Consider the following 25389-nt stretch of genomic DNA (forward strand, 5'->3'; position numbering starts at 1 on the left):
ACTTTCATCCTCCTCAACAGCACAGAGGCTGTCAGACCGGGGATGGGACCATTCTGCTTTGTCCCAGAAAGTCTCATCTATGTACCTCTCTGCCTCCCTCAGCTCCTCCAGTTCAGCCACTCTGGTCTCCAAAGCCCGTACATGGTCTCTGAGGGCCAGGAGCTCTTTGCACCGAATGCACACATACGCCACCTGCCCACAGGGAGATGAGAGATGTAGGGAAGGGCTAGTTGTGTAACAACTTATAACTGTCTGAGCTCCTGAAACAAACAGACAAGTTTAAGATAGCCAGATGGATGAAAGGGTTCTTAGTACACTTCGAAAACTAGAACTGTGTTAGCTTCTAGACTACAGAACAGAATACACTACAGGTCAGATTTATCACACAAACAACAACAACATGCGCAGCCTGTCAAAAAGGGGAAGAAAAGTGGACTTCCCAAATCCAGTGACTCCTGCCATCCCCAAGGGGCAGGGGCTTAAGAAAGGAGACTTAATTAAGTCCATCAGAAAAATTCAGCTCACACAACAGGTTAAGAGAAAAAAAATTTTTTTTTAATCTAGTTTTCTAGTTGGACTTCATAATGAGGCACACAGATCTAACACCTTGCCCAAGGTGACACAGCAAGTCAGTAGTTCAACCCAAATTAGAACCAGGGTCCTCTTACAGCCAAATGCTGTAATTTTTAATTACTCGTTAAACCCCACTACTTCCTGCCACTAAAGCCATATACAAATTACATGGAGTCAAATGTTTACTCCCCCTGTGAAAGTATTTCACCTGTTACATGTGAATAAAGTGCATTAAAGTTACCTGAATAGCTTTTATTCTCAATCAGCAATTGTTTGGACATACTGCTTCTTACATTAAATCCTCCATACTGTACCCAGCATACATACAAATAAAACTGCAACCGGTTATTTTTATTACTTGAATGCGTTTTCATCAGTGATATGACAGCTTGTTTTATTTATTCCAGTAAGGGCAATTATAGCCAGTCAACTGTAAAATTACAGCAATTAATCCCAGTTCATCTCTCGTTTAAATGCCTATTTTAATATGTCCAGTATATTGAAAAGGGAGGACAGCAGTTTGAAGGACCTAATTTTGATTAATAAAACATATTCTTCTATAACATGTAACAGTTAAAGGGGCCTATTTCTACCTCAATGAACACAAATATTTCATTAAGGCTAATGCGAGTTATTATCCACATGCATCAATAGGAAAATATGTAAGTTTCTTTCCTACATAAATATTGGTTCACTTGCAAAAAGAACTTACCTGTACAGACAATAATTGTATTTAAATATTCAGTATTAACTGCCTTCTGATGATTAAAACAATACTACAGAAACATGAAAACTAGTGATATAAATGAAGGACATAAAAACTTTCATTCATAACATAAGAATGGCCATATGGGGCTCAGACCAATGGGCCATCTGGTATCCTGTCTTCCTATAGTGGCCAGTGCCAGATGCTTTAAGGAATGATCAGAACATGGCAATTATTGAATGATCCATCTTCTGTCATCCAGTCCCAGCTTCTGGAAGTCAGAGGTTTAGGGACACCCAGAGAATGGGGTTGCGTTCCTGACCCTCTTGGCTAATAGCCACTGATGGACCTATCTTCCATTAATTTATCTAATTCTTTTTTGAACCCAGTTATAATTTTGGCCTTCACAACAACCCAAAAGTTCCACAGGTTGACTGTGCATTGAGTGAAGTATTTATTTCCTTACATTTGTTTTAAACTTGCTGCTATAAATATAATAGGTGACCCCTGATTCTTGTGCTATGCGAAGTGGTAAACACTTCCCTATTCACTTTCTCCACAGCCTTCATGATTTTGGAGGCCACTATCATATCCCCACATAGTCATCTCTTTTCTAAGCTAAGCAGTGCCAGTCTTTTTTAATCTCTCCTTGTATGCAAGCTGTTCCATACCCCTAATCATTTTTGTTGCTCTTCTCTGTACTTTTTCTAATTCTAACATACCTTTTTTGAGATGGCGTGACCAGAACTGCATGCAGTATTCAAGGGGTGGCCATATCATGGATTTCAATAATGGCATTAAGAAAAGGAGTACTTGTGGCACTTTAGAGACTAACCAATTTATTTGAGCATGAGCTTTCATGAGCTACAGCTCACTTCATCGGATGCATACCGTGGAAACTGCAGCAGACTTTATATACACACAGAGAATATGAAACAATACCTCCTCCCACCCCACTGTCCTGCTGGTAATAGCTTATCTAAAGTGATCATCAGGTTGGGCCATTTCCAGCACAAATCCAGGTTTTCTCACCCTCCACCCCCCCCCACAAATTCACTCTCCTGCTGGTGATAGCCCATCCAAAGTGACAACTCTTTACACAATGTGCATGATAATCAAGTTGGGCCATTTCCTGCACAAATCCAGGTTCTCTCATCCCCTCCCAAAAACCACACACACACAAACTCACTCTCCTGCTGGTAATAGCTCATCCAAAGTGACCACTCTCCCTACAATGTACAATGGATTTTACTAAAACTAGACAAGCCATTTACAACGCACACTTTGCTTCTCTACAAAAGAAAAAGGACACTAAACTTTCTAAACTACTACATGCTACAAGGGGCCACAGCAATGGTTCCCTCAACCCACCTAGCAATATTGTTAACCTATCCAACTATACTCTCAGCCCAGCAGAAGCAGCTGTTCTATCTTGGGGCCTCTCCTTCTGCCCCTCCACCCCCACGAACATGATACAGTTCTGTGGTGACCTAGAATCCTATTTTCGACGTCTCCGACTCAAGGAATATTTCCAAAATACCTCTGAACAACATACTAATCCACAGAGGTCTCCCTACCAACACTACAGAAAGAGAGATTCTAGGTGGACTCCTCCTGAAGGTCGAAACAGCAGACTGGACTTCTACATAGAGTGCTTCCGCCGACGTGCACGGGCTGAAATTGTGGAAAAGCAGCATCACTTGCCCCATAACCCCAGCCATGCGGAACGCAATGCCATCCACAGCCTCAGAAAGAACTCTGACATCATAATCAAAAAGGCTGACAAAGGAGGTGCTGTTGTCATCATGAATAGGTCGGAATATGAACAAGAGGCTGCTCGGCAGCTCTCCAACACGAGTTTCTACAAGCCATTACCCTATGATCCCACTGAGAGTTACCAAAAGCAACTACAGCATTTGCTCAAGAAACTTCCTGAAAAAGCACAAGATCAAATCCACACAGACACACCCCTAGAAACCCGAACTGGGATATTCTATCTACTACCCAAGATCCATAAACCTCGAAAATCCTGGGCGCCCCATCATCTCAGGCATTGGCACCCTGACAGCAGGATTGTCTGGCTATGTAGACTCCCTCCTCAGGCCCTACGCTACCAGCACTCCCAGCTACCTTCGAGACACCACTGACTTCCTGAGGAAACTTCAATCCATCGGTGATCTTCCTGATAACACCATCCTGGCCACTATGGACGTAGAAGCCCTCTACACCAACATTCCACACAAAGATGGACTACAAGCCGTCAGGAACACTATCCCCGATAATGTCACGGCTAACCTGGTGGCTGAACTTTGTCCTTACCCATAACTATTTCACATTTGGGGACAATGTATACCTTCAGATCAGCGGCACTGCTATGGGTACCCGCATGGCCCCACAGTATGCCAACATTTTTATGGCTGATTTAGAACAACGCTTCCTCAGCTCTCGTCCCCTAAAGCCCCTACTCTACTTGCGCTATATTGATGACATCTTCATCATCTGGACCCATGGAAAAGAAGCCCTTGAGGAATTCCACCATGATTTCAACAATTTCCATCCCACCACCAACCTCAGCCTGGTCCAGTCCACACAAGAGATCCACTTCCTGGACACTACAGTGCTAATAAACAATGGTCACATAAACACCACCCTATACCGGAAACCTACTGACTGCTATTCCTACCTGCATGCCTCCAGCTTTCACCCTGACCACACCACACGATCCATCATCTACAGCCAAGCTCTGCGATACAACCGCATTTGCTCCAACCCCTCAGACAGAGACAAACACCTACAAGATCTCTGTCAAGCTTTCTTACAACTACAATACCCACCTGCAGAAGTAAAGAAACAGATTGATAGAGCCAGAAGAGTTCCCAGAAGTCACCTACTACAGGACAGGCCTAACAAAGAAAACAACAGAACGCCACTAGCAGTCACCTTCAGCCCCCAACTAAAACCCCTCCAACGCATTATTAACGATCTACAACCTATCCTAAAGGATGACCCAACACTCTCACAAATCTTGGGAGACAGGCCAGTCCTTGCCTACAGACAGCCCCGCAACCTGAAGCAAATACTCACCAACAACCACATACCACACAACAGAGCCACTAACCCAGGAACTTATCCTTGCAACAAAGCCCGTTGCCAATTGTGCCCACATATCTATTCAGGGGACACCATCACAGGGCCTAATAACATCAGCCACACTATCAGAGGCTCGTTCACCTGCACATCCACCAATGTGATATATGCCATCATGTGCCAGCAATGCCCCTCTGCCATGTACATTGGTCAAACTGGACAGTCTCTACGTAAAAGAATAAATGGACACAAATCAGATGTCAAGAATTATAACATTCATAAACCAGTCGGAGAACACTTCAATCTCTCTGGTCACGCGATTACAGACATGAAAGTCGCTATCTTAAAACAAAAAAACTTCAAATCCAGACTCCAGCGAGAAACTGCTAAATTGGAATTCATTTGCAAATTGGATACTATTAATTTAGGCTTAAATAGAGACTGGGAGTGGCTAAGTCATTATGCAAGGTAGCCTATTTCCCCTTGTTTTTTCCTACCCCCCCCCCCCAAGATGTTCTGGTTTAACTTGGATTTAAACTTGGAGAGTGGTCAGTTTGGATGAGCTATTACCAGCAGGAGAGTGAGTTTGTGTGTGTGGTTTTTGGGAGGGGGGTGAGAGAACCTGGATTTGTGCAGGAAATGGCCCAACTTGATTATCATGCACATTGTGTAAAGAGTTGTCACTTTGGATGGGCTATCACCAGCAGGAGAGTGAATTTGTGTGGGGGGGGTGGAGGGTGAGAAAACTTGGATTTGTGCTGGAAATGGCCCAACCTGATGATCACTTTAGATAAGCTATTACCAGCAGGACAGTGGGGTGGGAGGAGGTATTGTTTCATATTCTCTATGTGTATATAAAGTCTGCTGCAGTTTCCACGGTATGCATCCGATGAAGTGAGCTGTAGCTCACGAAAGCTCATGCTCAAATAAATTGGTTAGTCTCTAAGGTGCCACAAGTACTCCTTTTCTTTTTGCGAATACAGACTAACACGGCTGTTACTCTGAAACCTTATAGTGGCATGATGATATTTTCTGTTTCATTATCTATCCTTTTCCTAATGGTTCCTAACATTGTCAGCTTTTTGGACTCTTGCTGCACACTGAGCAGATGTTTTCAAAGAACTATCCACGATCATTCCAAGATCTCTTTCTTGAGTGGTAACAGCTAATTTAGATCCCATCCTTTTGTATGCATCGTTGGGACTGTTTGCCAATGTACATTACTTTGCACATAGCAACACTATATTTCATCTTTTTGTTGCCCATTTCTGTGATCAGAATGATGAATGATCAAAAAGCACTTTATGAGCTACATAGATGGTATTCACTTCACTGAGCAACAAAAAACAGCGACCTCTGAGGTGAAACAACTGCATTACAAGACAGTTTAGGACAATAAGCAAATAATGTTATGGCACCCAACTGAAATGGCAGAGACAATTTCAAGAAGGCAAAAATGTGTAATAAGAGTTCACACCCACACTTGTACAGAAATTCCAGTGGGATCTGCAATGAAGTTAACAGGATCTCAGTTTTACATTTCAGCCCCAAGACTAACATACCTTCCCTCATAGCGCAATGAGAGCTTTAATGACTAAGGGACAAACTCAGCAGTATCTCCCAGCAGCACAGTGCCCCGTAAAGCCACACTGTAGTCTTGCTTTAGTACTGACAAAGAAGAGTGCCACCTACTAAATTATTTGGAGTTCTTATCCAAGCAGGATGAGATTTTGACACACCAGGATTTCGCTTATGTTGGCTTTCTACTGGTGTCACAAAAGATTAAACTTGTCAGCAAGATGGCTGCTACCAGCAGTACACTCAACGAAGTAAATATACATTTAGTTTTAGACAAAATATACACTAAGTTTTAAGGAATACTATTTGCCAATATAACATTTCAGGGGGGAAAATATCTGGGGCAAATTGGGTAGAGACTTGAAAAAAACAAAACAAAAACCTAGGACTTTTAGAAAAAGCTCACTTCTGAAACATGGAAGTATAAACTGAAGACCACCACCAAGTGCTCCATTGGCTTGAATTTGAGAACCAGTGGTTTGTGGAACTAGACATCTCTCTCTCAGTTTTGTTTTAACTAAGGAAGTTAAAGAACAGCTCTTGTCCAAAACATAAAGCATACTAACCAAGTCTGAGTCTAGGTGAAATGCTGTTGATAAATGCCCAGCATTGTATTGTTCCGCAGGACGACAATCCACTACAAAGAACCTTACTCCTTCCTGAAAGAAAAACATTTTACCTGTTGCAATTTACTAATTTGAAGTTTAAAATAATTAATGGGAAAGTCACATCATTCAAATGTATTTGTTATGCAAACCACTTTTTAGTAAGAACTCCTATGCTTTAGGGATGGATCTCCTGATGTGACTTACTAGTTATTAAAAAACTATGTTTAGTGTGGGAGTGCCCAGCTAGAGCAGTATAGCAATAACACCAATAATGCCCCAACAGTGATCTTACATTAACATAGCAGTTTTCATTTCCAACAGACTCCAAGTGCTATATACACAATGAAATCATTTTAACCATCATTGGGAAGAAATGCAGCCCCTACTTAATAGCACACAACAATACACAGTGAGAACCAACATAAAATTAAAGCTAAGCATGTGATTAAGTGCTTAGCTCAAAAGGGGTAGATGTAAGCATATGTTCAATGCTTTACTGAATTGAGGCCAGAAAGCTGTTATTAAAAAGGCAGGTACCTTTTTAAAGACAAAACTGTCTTACTGTCTTATGGGCTTACATCAAACTACAACATTATCCATGTATTATACTAAAATACTGAGAGCAAAATCTCTGCATGCTAGTATATTTGTCTTACAAACTATTACACAAATACTTAGATCCTTAGCACAAATTCACATTTCACAATCCAAAGGCAGGATTCTCTTGTAGCAGTATTTTAGTCACAGGTAAAGAGTTGATCTTTCACTGGAATATTGTGTGCGCACACAAGTGTGTGTTTTGTTTTTAAGTCTGCATCCCTATTTCAGGAAAACAAATTAAGGGAATGCCACCCTAGGCTCCTCACCACCCATGAAAGGCCTACTATTTTTTTTTTGTTTGTTTGGGGTGGGGGGTCGGGGGGGGGTGGTATCATTGCCCGTCATAGCAAGGCTGTGCTGTGGCCAGGAAATCCTTTACAAGGGAGCTAGAATCTCAAGGCACGAAATTATTTCTAAATCAGCAAACAGTAACTTGTATTTTGAGCTCCTAAAAAAATATTTCAGCTAGATGGGAAAATGAAAGATTTCTATTCTTCTTTTGGAAAACAGCAATGTAGTATGTCTAGTTACTGACCCCTTGTTGCTGATTTGCTTGAAGAATCTCAGATACTGAAATCGCTAGACAGAGAGCTTGGCTCAAGTCTGTGTCGTCATCCTTGAGTCCCAATAAGCTGCTGCCAAAGAGACTGTTGTTGTTCTATTATGGTAAGACACAAAATACCTTTTACATTAATTGCAATTATTATAATTTAAAAAAAAAATCAGACTCCAATCTAAGATTGTTACTTCTACAATGCTACAGGTGTATGTTGGACTTTATAGACAAGTTAAAAATAAGAGTCAGCCATATCTTGGTCACATGAGTTTTTCCATCAGAGAATTTCTGAAAACCATTAAAACAGCCAGACTTCCCTTACATTCAAGTTTGTCAAATAATAATTTGACAGCCCTATATCACTACAGTTGTGTCAACATGGTTAAAAAAAACCAACACATTTTTTCATCTCAGCAAACAGAAGTTGGTGTTAAGGAAATCCTGCCCCTTTGGTAATCCCCATTACTGGTCTACTACAAAACATGTGTACACCATGATCAGAAGAAAGCACAACAAGCAAGCCAAAAGTAATGAGTACCAGTTACAAGTTATTAGTTGCACTGATGTCAGTGGGACTACTTATGACAGTAGGAAGTGCAGGACTTTCCAGTATACAAAGAGCCCTATTTATCCTTCATCTTAATAGCTTTTTCTGCTCACTTTCTCAAAATTACATCCAAGATTGCTATCCGATCCCTGCCAGAGAACTACTGTATCAGTTTGGCCTGTCTGAATTGCTCAGTGTTCATAAAAATCACCAAGTTATAAAGTAATTTCCTCAACTGCTTGGCTATTACCTTTCTGAAAGAAGTTGGAGTTTTACTATAATAATACTGTGCCAAAGAGAAAAGGTCTTCTATATCTTCTATATCCAAACTGGCTGGGGAAGTTTCTAGGAATCCTGTAACATGCAACATATGGAAATTAATACTTAAAACATTTAAACAAAACATTGCATGTGGCCTTTTCAAACAGTAAAATATACTTTCTTTAATAAAGCACAACACAATTTTTTTTGACTAACCTGCATGTTAGTTTATCCTCTCATTCAGGAACATAATTGTTTTGGAAGTTACATTTTCAAAATATGTACCATTTACCAGTACATTTGTGAATATAGCGGTGGCTTCTTAAGCTGCCTGTATTGTTGAGTGATGGGATGGGACTGCTAGTCAAATCTCATTAGTTACAGACTGGTGGAGCCAGAAAATGCAGGAAATATCTGTTGTCCCCTTAAAGGTTTCTGAACCTCAGAAACACCACACACATGCATGTTATTTGCTAGGTGTCTGAGCTTCAACTCAGAATTACTCATGTTTAGAGCATTTCTATCTAAATTTATAGTTTAATCCTAAATCAATACTTCACCTAGTAAAGGGATAGCTCAGGAAGATCCAGGGAAAGCACCAAAAACTCTTAGTGACTATTTGACACTTATCTGTCCATCATGATGAAAGGGTGAAACTCAGCAGTGTATGCCAATATGGCAAAAAACCCGAACAACTTTACTGTGTATTACTGGATTTATAAAAAAAGTAAATACTTTCTTTTTTATTTTATTTTTTTAGGTTTAATAGTTCATAGACCTGCATTTTCATTGATGTGAACACAACATTAGAAATATAATAGATGAGATCCCTACCCAAGGAGCCTACAGTCTAATTCATATAAATGAAGACATGGGGGAAAGAACACACACAAAAATGGGTGCATAGAGTGTCTAAGAGAAAGAGCTAGTGAGAGGACTGGAGCATGAATAGAGAGGTTGTTTCAAGCACATGAAGAAAGGCATGCTGCCAAGTGTGAGAGAAGGAAAGGGAAATGCAAGAAAAGCATGGGTAGGATGCAAAAAGTGACAGGGGAATGAAGGAAGAAATGAAAGCAGAATACAGGCAGAAAGTGTTACAATGCAGTGATTTGAAGGTGACAATCAGGAACATTATGAAAAGAAACCGCGAGTGAGGGGATTTGCTGAGGGAGTGATGGAATCAGACTGGCAAATGGGGAAGATTATTTTAGCAGCAGCATTACAAGAGCAGTACGTACTTATCATTTCTTCTCTGCTGTCCGATTCTTGTGCTAAAATAACATCTCTGAAAATAGTAGAAACACAAGTATGGATTAAGTCAGTAAAAACAAACACCAAATACGGACAAAACTGTGAGACCAACGAATTCATATTATTAACTATATACTCACTTTGCATTGACAAGGATGATTAACATTAAGAAATAAATAAAAAATGGATCTGCTTGTTGTAGGTATCCATCCCATATTGCCTGAGTGACTCCAGCTGAGCAGTAATATGAAAAGAGGCTTCCAAGCTGAAACGTTGGGGAATAGCGTGAAACAAAGCAGAGTCAGGAACAACTTTAGCAGGACTACAATACTGCTAACAGATAGACAAGCTAGCTAAAAGAAAAACATTGAGGACAAGGTGCCACTAGTACTCCTTTTCTTTTTTTGAAACTGTACATCTGTACTGTGCATTGAAGGGTAATTCTACCCTTAAAAATTACTTTTTAAAAAGTTGCATAGTGGGGATCCAGATAGTTTCTCTATTTTTACGTATGCTCACTTCACAGCTGAAGTTTTTTTTTGTTTTTTACTGTCAGCCCTACAAGCTCAACTTGGGATCTGAAAGTTAGGCTGGGCTTAATTCTGGCTCATATGTCTTCAGCAATAGAGGTTTTGAAATTTAACTTAGTTGTTAATTTTGATGAGGCATAAGCCATAACGGAATTCATTCCCTACTGTTTTGTTGGCTGTGCAGGGCTAATCTTAACAAAAAGTAGTGACAGAACTTATTCTAGTCAGTAAAGCAAGCAGACATGACTTTGAATACACACTGTGAAACAGTGAATACCTATTAAGGTGGAGCCATTTTTACATTTTCACAGTTGAACCAGACTAAATTAAAGAGGATCACACATATAGTTTGGCAGTGAGACACACCATCTAAGTTTTAAAGCATTAGGCTGACAGATGAGTTACTAATTATCTGCCAGGAATGGAGTGTTTTATTACCATTATAAAAAAATTAATCTTTGGGTGCACACACTTTTAAAAAAATGTATCCTTTCCACTACACAGAAAGTGCAAAGTGGATGAAAGAAAACAAGCTGTGAATTTCCTTCCCTGCTGGACAACATTTGTAATGATACTTAACTGAAAGGCGTAATACTTGGCTGATTTAGGGGCTTGCTGAGCCTACTGTTGTGCTCCAGATGGGATCGCTATTGTCATGGCTTTCAATAGCACTTCACCTACAAAACCTATCTTGAGAGCATTTAACACCTCCCAATTTGCTATTGTAATAAGGGTCAGAAGGTTTGAACAATTTTGAGTCAAGCTCTGTTGAATACGGTCTTTCTTTGAAAGACAATGGTGCACTGACAGATATAAATGGTGTTTCTTACAAACTTTTGTGTGTTTGAATTCCCACTCCCAATCACTCAAAATATAGTGATCTTAGAAAGAGCAGTTTCAGAGTAACAGCCGTGTTAGTCTGTATTCGCAAAAAAGAAAAGGAGTACTTGTGGCACCTTAGAGACTAACAAATTTATTTGAGCATAAGCTTTCGTGGGCTACAGCTTATGCTCAGATAAATTTGTTAGTCTCTAAGGTGCTACAAGTACTCCTTTTCTTTTTATATAATAGTTATTGAAACATACTTTCACTAGGGAGTAATATACAGATATACTAGACAGACTACAGTCAAATCTGACTGCTGCTTTAGATGACTGGCCAAAGCTAGATTTTATTTATTTGTGTGTGTATATGAATATTAGATTTTACCTGCTGCAGTTTAGTATTAAGTTAGTAGCAGCACAGAAAGCTCTAATTAAAAGAGGTGTTATTTTATACACAGTTTTATGGCTTTTTATTCCTCTAGCTTGAAGTGAAGAACCTTTGAAAAACTTGGTAGAGCCCAAGGATGCAAAAATACACCCTGACTGCTAGGATCTAGGTTTCACAGCTTACCATCAGTGTCTTTACTACAGACTTTACTTTACAGACTCCTCTTGCAAAATATAATTTAAGAAAACTGTCTCAAACAAAGTTTTGGATTTCCTACACTACTATCGAGTTTGATCTTGCAGTTTTTTGATGCACATTCACACTGACTTCAATATGATGTGTGACTACAAAACAAGTGCCAGGTCATATTAATTAGCAAATTAAAGGTTGGGGGAAAAGGCCAATTCTTTAAGAGACAGTGACACACAGCCTTGGGCTGCAATCCTGAAAAGAATTATTTTAGTATTAGTTCTGTCAACTCAAATATTTTAGTTAAGTGAGGGAGGAATTTAAAAAAAACAGACAACAGTAACTTGAATTTATAAAATGAATTAGCCCTATTCTAATCCATAATCTCTGAACTGACGTCCATACGCAAAACAATTGAATATATGGAGAAGTGGTATGCAGTACTATTTAACCACCTCTTGGAAGTGACAGTCAACTCAGACACTGCCACTCATACTTAATACGAAGCACTTCCAATCCCTAGTATCAATAGCTTAGGTTTTATTTCTACAGTAAGGATCTAATGTTCACAAGATCTCACCTTCTATTTGGAATGGAATGACTAGAGACTATAAAAGTGACATACTAAAAAACCATACACCTTTGTGTTCTTCTATTTCAGAACACTTTGGAAGTGATTAAAAAAATAAAACCTCCAAATTCCTTTTGCATCACTATTCCATAGCTCAGCAGTTTGTACTTAAAAGTTTCTACAGAAATTTATTTTATGATGTTTCCCTACTTTCACTTTATTACCCAGTTGAGTGCATACGAGTCCGGTGTCATCTTCTTAGTGTCAAGAAAGGAGCACAGTTCAGGCTCATGATACTGGAGGAGAAGCCTAAATAGATGAAATGGTCTCCCCTTCTGGAAACAATCCCTAAAAAGCAAGTAGCAAGACAATGTTTATGAAAACACCATAATACTCCAGTCATTAGGCTTATATTGGCAATTCTTAGCTAAGAAGAAAACATAACTTTGTGTGTATTAAGAGGAAACATGTAATCCCTTCGCTCATACAAATGGCCACATCAAAGCTGATCAGATGGTGGGGAGAATTAACAAATACTTTAACATTTTTAAACAATTTAAGCCACTACATTTAAATATCAAAATGAAGTTTAAACATTCGTTTGTGAAAGTCACTTTGGGCAGGAGTGTGCCTCAATCTAAACAGAGAATATTGTTAACTATTCTAATAGAACTGACCAAAGTGATTTTAAAAGATCTCCATGTACACCTGAATAAAAATTTCACATTAAGCAACTAGTGGGGAGGGAAGAGAGGCAATCATGGTATGGAGTAGGGCAAAATAAATTTGGAAGACAGTAAAGACAAATCTTTCTTGTAAGTTAAGTTCACTCAATACACAGCTCTCCCAATCAATGTAGTTCAATGTAGGTATGTGGGCAATTCTATTATGTTGAAGTTTGAAGTGAAACATTCCAACAATTTAATGCGTTATTTTAATTATTAAAAGATTTCTGCTTTCCCATTCAGTTAACAGTGTAATGGTAACAAACGGAAGACAGACATTCCATTGTCTTATTTTTAGCATAACAATTTAGGCTCAAAAATTAATTTCAATCTGAATGGTTAATAGAAGAGTTCAAGTCACTCACACTTTATCAGCTACTAATATTCAAAATGGACTAAAAAAAACTTTCAGAATTTAGAGAATTAGTTTCTCTGAGTTTCAGCTTACGATTGTAATAAAATCTCCATTTCAGATGTAGCAGGATTTTTCTCAAATTGCTCTGCTGAATAAATTGCTCCTTCCTACTTACCAGCTCAATCAATCCTCTAGTGGCCTGTCCAGATGTCTAAATGCAATTCACTGCCTCTCAAGAGCAGCGAGTTCAAATACCTACCTCCTCTATCACTGGAGGGGTGAAAAGGCAGAATGACACAAAGAAAAAAAAAAAAAGTGCTCAAGATGCTGATTTAAGAATCGCTCTCTAGCCAAAGAAAGAACAGAACTGACCACCTTAAGAGGAATCTATTTTCCACCCCTCACTAGAGGGAATATTGCCATGAGAAAACAGAATTCTCAACCTAACCCCTGCCAGCATTATCAAATGAGGATAGGAAATACTGTAGACTCTATCATCAACCATTCAGCAACATTCTAGGTTGTTTATCACTATTTCAGATCATATACTAAAACACATGTTGTGATAATTCGTATCTTTGCATGATGTGATAAATGTGTGCTCATCTGTTTTCATTTTCTCCTGCTGAGGGGTAAAGAAATAGCCCTTTAATAAAAACAGATGTGTCAACATTAATGGCTTGACATTTTCATGTAAGCAGTTAGTTTACTCTGTCCAGCTAATAAGAATCATTATTATTCTACATGATAAGGAGAGAAATACAGCTAGATGCAGGGAGAAGAGAACTTCCTTATTATTACAATAAACAAACAAACTTTTGAGAACAGGTATCACATGTAAGAAAGGTTTGAAAATCACTCTCTCTGTAAAAATTATATTAATTTTCTACATTGTGTCTTCCTTCCCTTGTTTTGTTAAATAAGCTGTTTTCAAGAGAAACCAGCTACGGTTTAACAGTTCATCTGCTCTTTCTGCACATATCCCTACCTGATGTCAACATTCTCTTAAAACAATTTCTACAACAACCTGCCTACAATTAGGATTTCAGGTAAGTATCAGCAACAGGTAAAATTATTAACAAGAAATCCTGTTTTCATTAAGTTGCCTTTTTTTTGTGTGTGTGGAAAGTATAAGGATAGTCCTATGTTTAAGACACTGGACTTGGACACAAAAGATCTGGGTTCCATTCCCAACTCTGTGACAGACTGTCTGTGAAATGTTGGCCAAATTATTTAAATCTCTTCATTTCTCATTTGTAAAATGGGGATAATACTTCCTCTCACACCCTTCGTCTCATCTAGACTAAGATCTTTGAGCAGAGACTGTCCGTTAGTATTCTATGTACAGCACTTTGCACATTTGGAGTCTCCAGGCACTACTGTAGCACAAGTAATATTAATTTTAAGATGAGGGAGTAAATGTAGTGGTTAGAACAGCAGGGGGTGCTTCAAGATTCCTGAGTTTTATTTCCAAATTGATTATCTACTGTGTAGCTTGGGAAATCAGACCTTTATGTGCCTCAGTTTATGCACCCATTAACATGAGGACAATAGTCTCTACCTCCTTTATGGTGATGTTGAGAAACTTAGTGTTTGTGAAGTGCTTTGAAGTCACTGGAAGGCAGGCATTATAGACAAGCAAAATGCTAATAAGGGAAGAGAAAGTTCATCTTACAGAACATATAGGCAGAACAGTTTCTAAACAAGTACTTCCCATATTGCATGAGGTGATAATGTGCTTTTTAAAAGGTCTAGCGAATGTGTGCCAGTTACACGTGGATTAGTTAGATCATGAAAACTTCGGTAGTCATTTTCTGGAATCATATCTAACATGTCTGTAGCATTTAGATTAGTTACATTTTCATGTACACCTCCAATTTTACAATAATCTGAGGGAATGTGGCAGTTTTGCTACAAACAATGCTACTCCTTTATTACTGCAGAAATCTCTATACCATTTGCAAAATCCACCATAATCTATCTTTTGAGAGAAACTAGTTCTGAAAAATTTACATATTTGATGCCAGCAATAGTAGTGTGTTCTCTCTCTCACTCACACACACACACACACACACACACACACACACACTTACTTTACCTAGGAATGTACTTGTTCATGATAGCATAAAAGCAATTGTATAAATCATTGCGTGGAATTCGAAGATGCACCAGTGGCTTCAGTAGATGTATCCAACCGAGGCAGGAACTGTATTTAACATTACGTGATTTACAATAAAAGGTAGTAACGGATTCAATATCCAAAAGTAATATGGACTTCTCTTCTTCTGGCACCGTCAGCTGATCTGGAAATAGAAAAGTATAACAAATACGAGAGACAGTTACAGAATAGTTTCATATGGCAGTTACACTCACATACAGAACTGTAACTGACTGCAGATAGAGTAGCTCGAATCAGATTTTTAAGTGATGGTGTGAAAACAGGTTTTAAGTAGGGCTGTCAAGCTATTAAAAAATTAATCACAATTAATTGTGCTGTTAAACAATAATAGAATGCTATTTATTTAAATTTTTTGGACATTTTCTACATTTTCAAATATATTGATTTCAATTACAACACAGAATACAAAGTGTACAGTGCTCACTTTATTTTTGATTACAAATATTTGCACTGTAAAAAAAGAAATAGTATTTTTCAATTCACCTAACACAAGTACTGTAGTGCAATTTCTTTATCATGAAAGTTGAACTTACAAAATGTAGAATTATGTACAAAAATAACTGCATTCAAAAATAAACAATGTGAAACTTTAGAGCCTACAAATCCACTCAGTCCTATTGCTTGTTCACCCAATTGCTCAGACAAAAAAAGTTTGTTTACATTTGCAGAAGATAATGCTGCCTGCTTCTTGTTTACAATGTCACCTGAAAGTGAAAACAGGCGTTTGCATGACACTGTTGTAGCTAGTGTTGCAAGATATTTACATGCCAGATGCACTAAAGATTCATATGTCCCTTGATGGGGACACGCATCCATGCCGATGATGGATTCTGCTTGATAACCATCCAAAGCAGTGTAGACCGATGCATGTTCATTTTCATCATCTTGAGTCGTCAGATGCCACCAGCAGAAGGTTGATTTTCTTTTTTGGTGAGTGTTGCTCTTGTAATACTTCTGAAATCATGCTTTACACCTTGTCCCTCACAGATTTTGGAAGGCACTTCAGATCCTTAAATCTTGGGTCAAGTGCTGTAGCTATCTTTAGAAATTTAACATTGGTATCTTTGCATTTTGTCAAGTTTGAAGTGAAAGTGTTCTTAAAACGAACAACATGTGCTGGGTCATTTTCTGAGACTGCTATAACATGAAATATATGGCAGAATGCAGGTAAAGCAGAGCAGGAGACATACAATTCTCCTCTAAGGAGTTCACAAATGTAATTAACACATTTTTTTTAACAAGCATAATAAGCATGGAAGCATGTCCTCTGGAATGATGGGCAAAGCATGAAGAAGCATATGAATCTTTAGCACATCTGGCACATAAATATCTTGTGACGCCAATTACAAAAGTGCCATGCAAATGCCTGTTCTCACTTTCAGCTGACATTGTAATTAAGAAGTGGGCAGCATTATCTTCCATAAATGTAAACAAACTTATTTCTTTAATGATTGGCTGAACAAGGAGTGGGACTGAGTGAACTTGTAGGCACTAAAGTTTTACATAATTGCACTAAAAATGAAACAATGAACAAAAAAACCTACATTTGTAAGTTGCACTTTCATGATAAAGAGATTGCACTTCAGTACTTGTATGAAGTGAATTGAAAAAATACTATTTCTTTTGTTTATCATTTTTACAGTGCAAATATTTGTAATAAAAGGAATATAAAGTGAGCACTGTACACTTTGAATTCTGTGATGTAACTGAAATAGAGATTTGAAAATGTAGAAAACATCCAAAATATTTAATAAATTTCCGTTGCTATTCTATTGTTTAACAGTGCGATTAATTTTTTTGAGTTAATCGCATGAGTTAACTGTGATTAATCGACAGCCCTAGTTTTAAGAAAAAGGCATTGGCCTAAATTTTCAAAGCAAGCGGGGATGTCACAATGAAGTGGGAACAGATGAGACTGTATTTTCTAGCCTACATGAAACAAAGAGGTAGATTTAAAATGTGCTAAATGCCCCTCTTTTATTCCAATTTGGAGCACTCAGCACATAACAGTCTCTCCGGCTCCACAAGTCAAAAGGGACTTTTAATTCAACAGACTAATCAATAATGCATATCTCCAATTCCTCAAAAACCCACTTACATACAAAACTTGAATTCTGATCTCAGACAGATTAAAATATCAGAGCAGGTCTTCTGATGGCAAAATTAGAGAGTTGTCATACTCAAACTACATATCTCCTCTGTTGTAGAGGTGTAGGCTGTGCTCGTTAGCCTAATAAAGTTGCAAGTCTCCCCTCCTACCTTTCTCCACCACGCCCCCTCTGGCTACCAGGGATTGGGAAATGAGGGGAGGTGGCAGACAGAGGGAAAAGACTTGCAGACTGATCAGGCTGACAAGCACAGTTTGCATCTCCACACTGCAGCACATTCTGTAGTTGAAAAGCCTGCCTGGTGAACTACAAGAGGAGACCCACTCTGACAATCCTTAGGAGGTTAGTCAGAGCAGGACTCACTGACAAACCTTACTGGTCACAAGCAGTATGGAAAAGGGGGGGGGGGTAATAACAGGAGTGGGATAAAGAACATAGGTTAATGAGTGAGCTAGCTGTCTGTTTAACCAGTTTGCATTCAGAATAGCCAGCCCGCAAATGCAAATGCCAGGTTAGGTAGCAGAGCTTGGGATGGATACAGACCATGGTTGAGGAACAAGAAAGCATACAGGCTGGAAGCCATTTGACTTGCCTGTGTTACTACCTTCCCAGAGTCCAAGGTGATGGTGGTGTACACAAAAAGCACAGCTGTTAAATCAGGTAGGCAAGCCGACAGCCCTGGAAAAGGGATGTAACTGGCAGACTGACTGTTCTATCCAGGGTAGATTAATTTAAAAATATTACTTTTAATCACGACTCAAAATCCTTGATTTTCACTTACTGATTTAAATCATCAATTTTAATCATGTTTTCCAATTATACTTTTTAGGTATTTTCCTAAAGACAGGTTCATTCTTGCTAGTTGGTATAACCATTAAAACATGTTGATTTGATTATTTACAACTAAATAAAGCTTTTAAACTAGATGTGGTAATTTTTGCTAACCAGGGGGTATATAACTATACCCATTTATTTCAGCAAATATGTAGCTTAGCATATTTATTCAGATTTCTATGTTTTCATTGTTAGAAAGTGTATTTCTTATTTACAAGGTAATTAACTTTTTATTCACGCTTTGTGTCAAGCTATATTTGAACGGAAATTCAAATTCAATTAAAAATGTGAAAAACTAGCATTTTAAAATAATTTTTATTGAACATTACCAGAAGTGAGTTGCATACATAACAAAGAGATGCAAAGCTGTCCTGCAGAGACTGAAAGTATTGACATTTGGAAAAAATACCAGCATTCACTCCACTGTGAAGACTGAAAATGATACTTAATGAAGAACTTGACATCACGACCTATTTATAAAGCTTGACCTCTAAATTAAATGTTTTTACATTTATTCTCTCTATGTATAAAAGCAGCCTTTAACTCAATATTTACAATTTATAAGGAGAGCTCATTGATTCAGTATATTTTTCATTTTATTTTACTTGATTATAGTAAGTTTAGATCTTAACATAGGTTGTCACAAATAAAAGTTTAATTTTGAACAAGCTTATTTTATAAAAGAAAAAATGTGAATAAAAATCCAATTTAAATAAAAATTGGATTTTTACTTTAAAAAGATTTTTCACACATACCCTTCCTCTCCTCCCTCCCCCGGTCATTTCTCTTTATGCAGCTGAATTGGGTAACAACAAAAAAAGGGGAATGACTGTCTGTGTTTAATTAAGTATAGGCTGCTTTTAATTTAACATGTTATAATAATAAGTGTGTCCACATGAAGTTTGTGGTGACTAGTTATTTTGCTACAGGGACCCCACAACCCATAACTGATGGTAAAAATTATCTACAAAGGACGCATTTAAAAAGGTTGCCTTCACAAAAGTTGGTAAATATTTTTTTTTATAATATATAAAAGAAAATGCAAGTGTCATCTGAAGAGTTATAAATTTGCAGACTCAATACCCTCACTAAAATGTGAAATAGAGGATTTTAATCCTGTTTTAAATGCAAGTCTTAGATATAACCTTAACACCATGTTATATTGATTAGATTAATTACTTTGGTATGGTCACAAAACTAGTTATATGAAAGTTTTCTTTTGGCCTGATGAGAAAAACAGGGAAAAAAACCACAAGGAATAGTGACTTTACAGATGTAATGTGCCATAGTTCCATACAACATTAAAATTGATTGTGCCATTTTGCTGTACTCCTGAAAAAGCTAAGTAACCTAACAACATTAATAGTGGCGTTTTAGATTTTTTTTTCTATTTACTTAAGTGATTTTTTTCAGAAGTGAAACAGGGAAGAGGAATTCACATAGGAAACAGCTTTTTCTTCTCAATAGCTACTATACAAATGCAAAAACAGTTTAAAAATTATTATTGGATTATTGGTACATTATGCTAAGGACTTCTGGAAGCCCTTCAATGACAATTTCTAGAACTAGGGCAAGTGCATTTGCAGCAGTTTGTTTAGTTTTTTTAAGGTTCTGTAATGGTGGATAGGGAGAAAAGTGAAACGAGAGGAAGAGAAACAATGAAATAATGGCCACCAGTTTCCAAAGCAGTTCTGCATCCAATTCTGAATTCTGTAAAGAAATGTAGAGCTCCTGGCTATGACATATCTAGTAGCAAATACACAGGGGGACATGTAATGATAACTAGTCACTGGCTGAAGTTTAGGATATATATATTTTATAAAGAAACCTGCTCATCCATTGCTCTGCTTACATACATAAAACCTTAAGTCATATAACGGGACCAGCATCAAAAACTATAGATCACCCCCAAACCACACAACACTCTGACATTTCCTTCATCTAATCCACTCAGATCTAACCTCTTAAAGAGCTGAAGACTGGCTTTGCAGCCTAGCTTGAAAGTAAACAAAGTAAAACAAAAACAGGAACTGGAAGAATTCAAATGCAAGGGTAGGGATTGCCTAAGTTACTAAAGAGATGTCATCAACTTAAAAGTCAGTCACTATTGCATAAAAATGAGTTAGGAGTATTTTCAGATAAAACACTTGCCACTTAATCTTCCTGACAAATATTGTAGTTTTAAAATGGCATTTTCCTATGTTATTTATCACTTCTTCTTGTGTTGCTGTGTGAAATACCTAAACAAAAAGGGGAAACTGACTGGCACAAAGGGAGTGGGGGACTGAAAAAGGAAAGGAATTCCCTCTCTCATCTTTCAGTTCTAGTAAACTTAGGGGTCCCTTCTAACTACAGCTGACAAAAAGTTCTAGACAAAAAGAGTAATTTAAATTGACAATGTCCATTTAAGTTTATTTCACTCTCCTATATGAAGTCACTGGAAGTAACCCGGCTCTAAGTTAAAAAAAAATGAGTTCCTTGTTTTAGATTGCATTTAAAAATATAGCTAAAAATATGTGCAACTGTGTTACAGAAGTATTACACACTGCTGTAGCTGGTACCCCCATCTTAATATCCAATGGGGACAGAATGAGTTAAACCGATGGGGGACTGTTCCTCCCTCAAAAGTTGTAGGAAGTGGTATTGGTGATTAAGTGAACCTGAGAGTCAGCACTGAATCAGTGTTTATTATGGTGTTAGGAGGCACTGTGTTGCTCTTTGGCATAAGATGGCAACTCATCCCAAAGTTCAAAACCTGAAGGACATTATATAAAACACATCAAATGCAACAGACCAACTTTTTTGAAAGTGGTAATTTACATTTTTCAACACAGTCTCAATCACAGCCCTTTTTCCATTGGATTGTATTTGGATTATGCAGTTTCTCACATAACAGATAATACTTTGCACTTCCTGCATGTCTTCCATTCAAAGATAAAGTTTTGCTTGCACATCGAAGATATTCAGTTAGCTTTTACCTTCACCACCCAAAATCCCATTCACAGTTTAAATACTAGTGAAGATAATTATGTTAAACAACATGACTCTAAGAGAGCAGGCATTACAGAAATGTAATCAAACTTACCAATTAGCTCTTGGCAATCCTTGTGAATTATGCTCTGTTCCGGTAGATCTAAACAACCATCCCAGGATGCCAGACTGTCCCCTTTTCTTACAACATTCAGTGCAATCTGAAAACAAACAGTTCTTCAAAGCATTACTGGCTGTACCTATGCAGCGATTTAGTTACTGCACTCAATGAACTCTACAGATTTAAGCTCAAAGGAGAATAAACATTTCAAAACTGAATTAAACACACTTCAGAATTCTGCATGGCACACATGCACACACGAATGGGGGTGGGGGGTAATCCTTTTATAATTATTCATGATACTGAAGCCATCAGCTTCAAATAAAAATATATCTGCAAGCATTATCCTCTTTATTTAAAGTCATAGTTACCTTCCAGACTTTGGCTCTCAAATCAGCAGGCAGTGGTCTCCCTTGAATTATGTTTCTTACTGTTTCAAGGTCACAACCTCCTTCTTCTAGAGCTTCTTCAAGGTCTTTTTCCCTACAGAAAATTTTTGTAATACATTTAAAATTACTTTAAACAGGAAAATATGTTTTGATTATTCAGTATCATCCTGTATGTATACACATGTGGTATCTGCTAAAGATCCCTCCAAGCTGGAGGATGCTATCAACCTAAAAAAATATATATATATTTAAAAATACGTTTCCTGACCTGTTATTTATAAAAACTTCGATTATTGAAACCAAATACTGTAAAACCTAATTTATTTTTCACAATGTGTGTGGTCTGCTTGACTTCTAATTCCACTCAGTTTAAATAATGAAAATGAATTATTTCATTTTCTGATTCTCATGAAGTGGCACATTGCTACAAAATTGGTCTAACATTGCAGAAGATTGTTTAAACCTAAGGAGCTGCACTATTTTCATTGATATGTTAGAGATTCTAAGGAAGCATTTTTTCACCCACACACGACACACTCAAATGCAAATTCGGGACCTAAATTAGGTGGCAATGTCTCATTAAATAAAATCATTAGATGACCTAGATACTGGAAAAATATTTTCTAGAGGTTTATCAATAGTTAACTCAACTCTATATTTCCTTTTTCAGATGCATTCATGTCATGGGATGCTAGCCAATTAATTAACCTAGTCTTCAGTTTTATCTGGCATAATTAGTGTGGCAAACATAAAAGAAAACAAAAAAACCCAACAAATCAATGGATTTAAAAGATATCAAAAAGCTTTTAACACTAATACTGCAATATAACAAGTTAGCATATAACAGAATACTCAAGATGTCCCAGTTGTAAGATTTTTTTTTAATGTCTCACCAAAAATGTTTAAATGTAGACAAAACAGGTGATTATTCAGAAAGTGAAAACTACGTATGTATTTTTAACAGATAATATCTTCTTGCTGGCTGCAGTTGAACATTTCACACACTTGCAGACTGAATGCACCTGTTCAGCTACCTCTTACAATTTCATGTGAAGTTACAATTATGGCAAAATGGCAGGTGCAACGGGATATCAGAAGTGACAGTTAAAACAGTTTGTCTACAGAGTGAGAAGAGCGTGACACACTTGACATATATTAAGTACAGAATGATTCTACTCCAAAATACAGAGATGTATATACTTGCACATGTGGGTACTAAAGGCTTATCAGTTCAAGCGCTCTGTTAGTAACTAGTGTTGCCACATCACAATCTACTTAGTGAACTTCATTGTCCTTTAAAAAGGTATGTTTCATAAGGAAGAATTGTGGTACTGGCTGATATTAAATTCTAACATTCTATAGCAGACCCAGTAAAATTCCTCACATTTAGGCACTTTTCTTATGGTATGTATTTGCCCATGGTCTTCGGTAGCTACAGTTCATATTCCTGTAATAGATACAGCAAGTCAGATGCTAGTTTAGTATGCTAATTTTAATGTTTAACTACCCACTCCCAATGGAGTTCCTTGATCAAGACATATCAACTCTAGTCTCTTAAAAGACACACAAAAATCTGATTTTCTAAAGATTAATCTACATATTTCAAAACTACACAGGATGTTAGATGTTAAAGTTAAGTACCTGCACAATTGTTTGTATCTTTTTCCAATAGGCTTATAAGCATAAGTGCTTTAAAATCAGATTTTATATGTCAATTATATTGTATGAAAGCCAACATATTCATACCCAGTTTGGATGAAAATGTAGCAAGACTTCGTAAGAAGAGGTTCACTTTTCTAGGTTGTTTTTTTTTTAAATTAATCTATTATTTGTACAGCGGAAGTGCTTAGAAGCCCCAACTCAGATCAGGACCTCATTGTTCTAGGCATTGTACACGTACAAAGGAGTTTACAGTCTAAGGCTTTAGTCAGGAAAGATATCTGCCCTTACATGTTACTCTGTAGTTAAAATTTATTAGAGTTTAATAAGCAGCTCCCCAGCACCCCTGAAATAGATGACAGGTACATGTCTGTTGGAGAGGAACACCCCTACACACCTTCCCAAAGCTATTATGCATACTCATGTTAGAGGAGTTGCTGATTTTAGATGAGAGACAGCAAAGTTGTCTTCACAGCTGTGCAATAAATTACCGTCTTAGTGGTATGGTTATGTCAAGAGGGTTATAATTCTAAACTGGGGAGTCTAAAGAACCAGCAGTAGCTGCAAAGCTTAATGTTTTGTCTATAGTAGTATAATGCTTCCTACTTATGCCCTTAATAAATAGCTCATAACATCATTCATTAGAGCAATTCAGTTATCACTTTTTATTCCCATCTGAGAGAGACATGAGGAAGCCAAGCTGCTCACTTGAATAATCTCCCAAATAGAAGAGATCCTCATTGATGAATACGAATCAAATGGGAAAATAAAACCAACAAAATATTTGCAAACCTGAATTCATTTGAGCAAATCTTTTCTGTGTCTTAAGACTTCAGAAAGCCTGATCCATATAGAATTAGAGATTAAAATAAAAACACACCTAAAAATTTAGTGATGGCTGTGTTTTGTGGTTCTGATGTATTTATAAAATGGCCACACTAGCCACTTGATTTCTTTTTCATATGCTTCCTTTTGTGCAATCTTTCATTAGCACAATAATGTAACCTGTACCTAGCTGAAATTAATGTTCTGTTCAGAAGTCCAGTTTGACAGGTGGCAACCACAGGATCAAACTCCATTTGACAAACACCAGACATTGCACACAGCACAGCACTACCCAGTGAACATTATCAGCACAATATGCTCCACGGTTCTAATGCTTGCAATTTAGGCATATAACCCAGCAAGGCAAAATAAATTAGCATTCCTTAACACATAGGACAAACATGGTTGAGTGGTGTCCACATACTGACACAGTTGTGCAAAACTATGCAACCCTGTTTGTTCATACACCTCTAAATTGTCTGACTATATTTGTACCAGTGCATTCTGGAAAATGTGGGCCATGAACCCATTCTTCCATAGAAGATAAAGCATCTGAAGAACATACACACAGAGCAGAACCAGCAGCATGTAGGCAATGCACTCTGGGATATCCAGGTGCACAGAGAAGTGAGATGAAGGAGAAACTGCCAATCCTGTTAAGCAGGCACTGTTAGGAGGTCCCATCAGTATTGTAAAACTCTGAACTCAGTATGTCAAACTGATTAGAGAGACACAATCAAGTGCCAGATTAGGCCTATAGCACAGGTAAAATATGGTTAGCTGCTACAGTTTACTATCCAAGTTTTAACCATGTGTGTGGAAACAAAACTGTTACCACCAGCTACATAATTAACTGGTTAAAAGTCATAGTGTAGCTAGAGCCTCAGGCTGTAATATATAAACCACATTTCAACATGTATTGGAGAGAATGTAATTAAATTAAAGACAAACACAC

General features: G+C 37.5%; 1 protein-coding gene across 3 annotated transcripts in view; it reads right to left on the reverse strand.

The window, feature by feature from the left end:
• Positions 1 to 25389, reverse strand: part of TBC1D23 (TBC1 domain family member 23) — a 65155-nt gene that overhangs the window by 29038 nt on the left and 10728 nt on the right. For 2 of the 3 annotated variants that reach the window (XM_073307586.2, XM_073307603.2), the window contains exons 2-10: positions 21933 to 22044; positions 21556 to 21661; positions 15448 to 15652; positions 12494 to 12617; positions 9908 to 10032; positions 9755 to 9801; positions 8506 to 8609; positions 7688 to 7810; positions 6511 to 6603 (exon numbers count right to left, since the gene is read on the reverse strand). In XM_073307586.2, coding sequence (XP_073163687.2) covers positions 6511 to 6603; positions 7688 to 7810; positions 8506 to 8609; positions 9755 to 9801; positions 9908 to 10032; positions 12494 to 12617; positions 15448 to 15652; positions 21556 to 21661; positions 21933 to 22044 — 1039 coding nt within the window. Of the gene's footprint in view, positions 1 to 6510; positions 6604 to 7687; positions 7811 to 8505; positions 8610 to 9754; positions 9802 to 9907; positions 10033 to 12493; positions 12618 to 15447; positions 15653 to 21555; positions 21662 to 21932; positions 22045 to 23334; positions 23398 to 25389 lie in introns of all 3 variants that reach the window. The other variant, XM_073307592.2, reaches the window with a different exon arrangement.

The sequence above is a fragment of the Lepidochelys kempii genome, chromosome 1, assembly GCF_965140285.1.
Source record: "Lepidochelys kempii isolate rLepKem1 chromosome 1, rLepKem1.hap1, whole genome shotgun sequence".
NCBI classification, from domain to species: Eukaryota; Metazoa; Chordata; order Testudines; family Cheloniidae; genus Lepidochelys; species Lepidochelys kempii.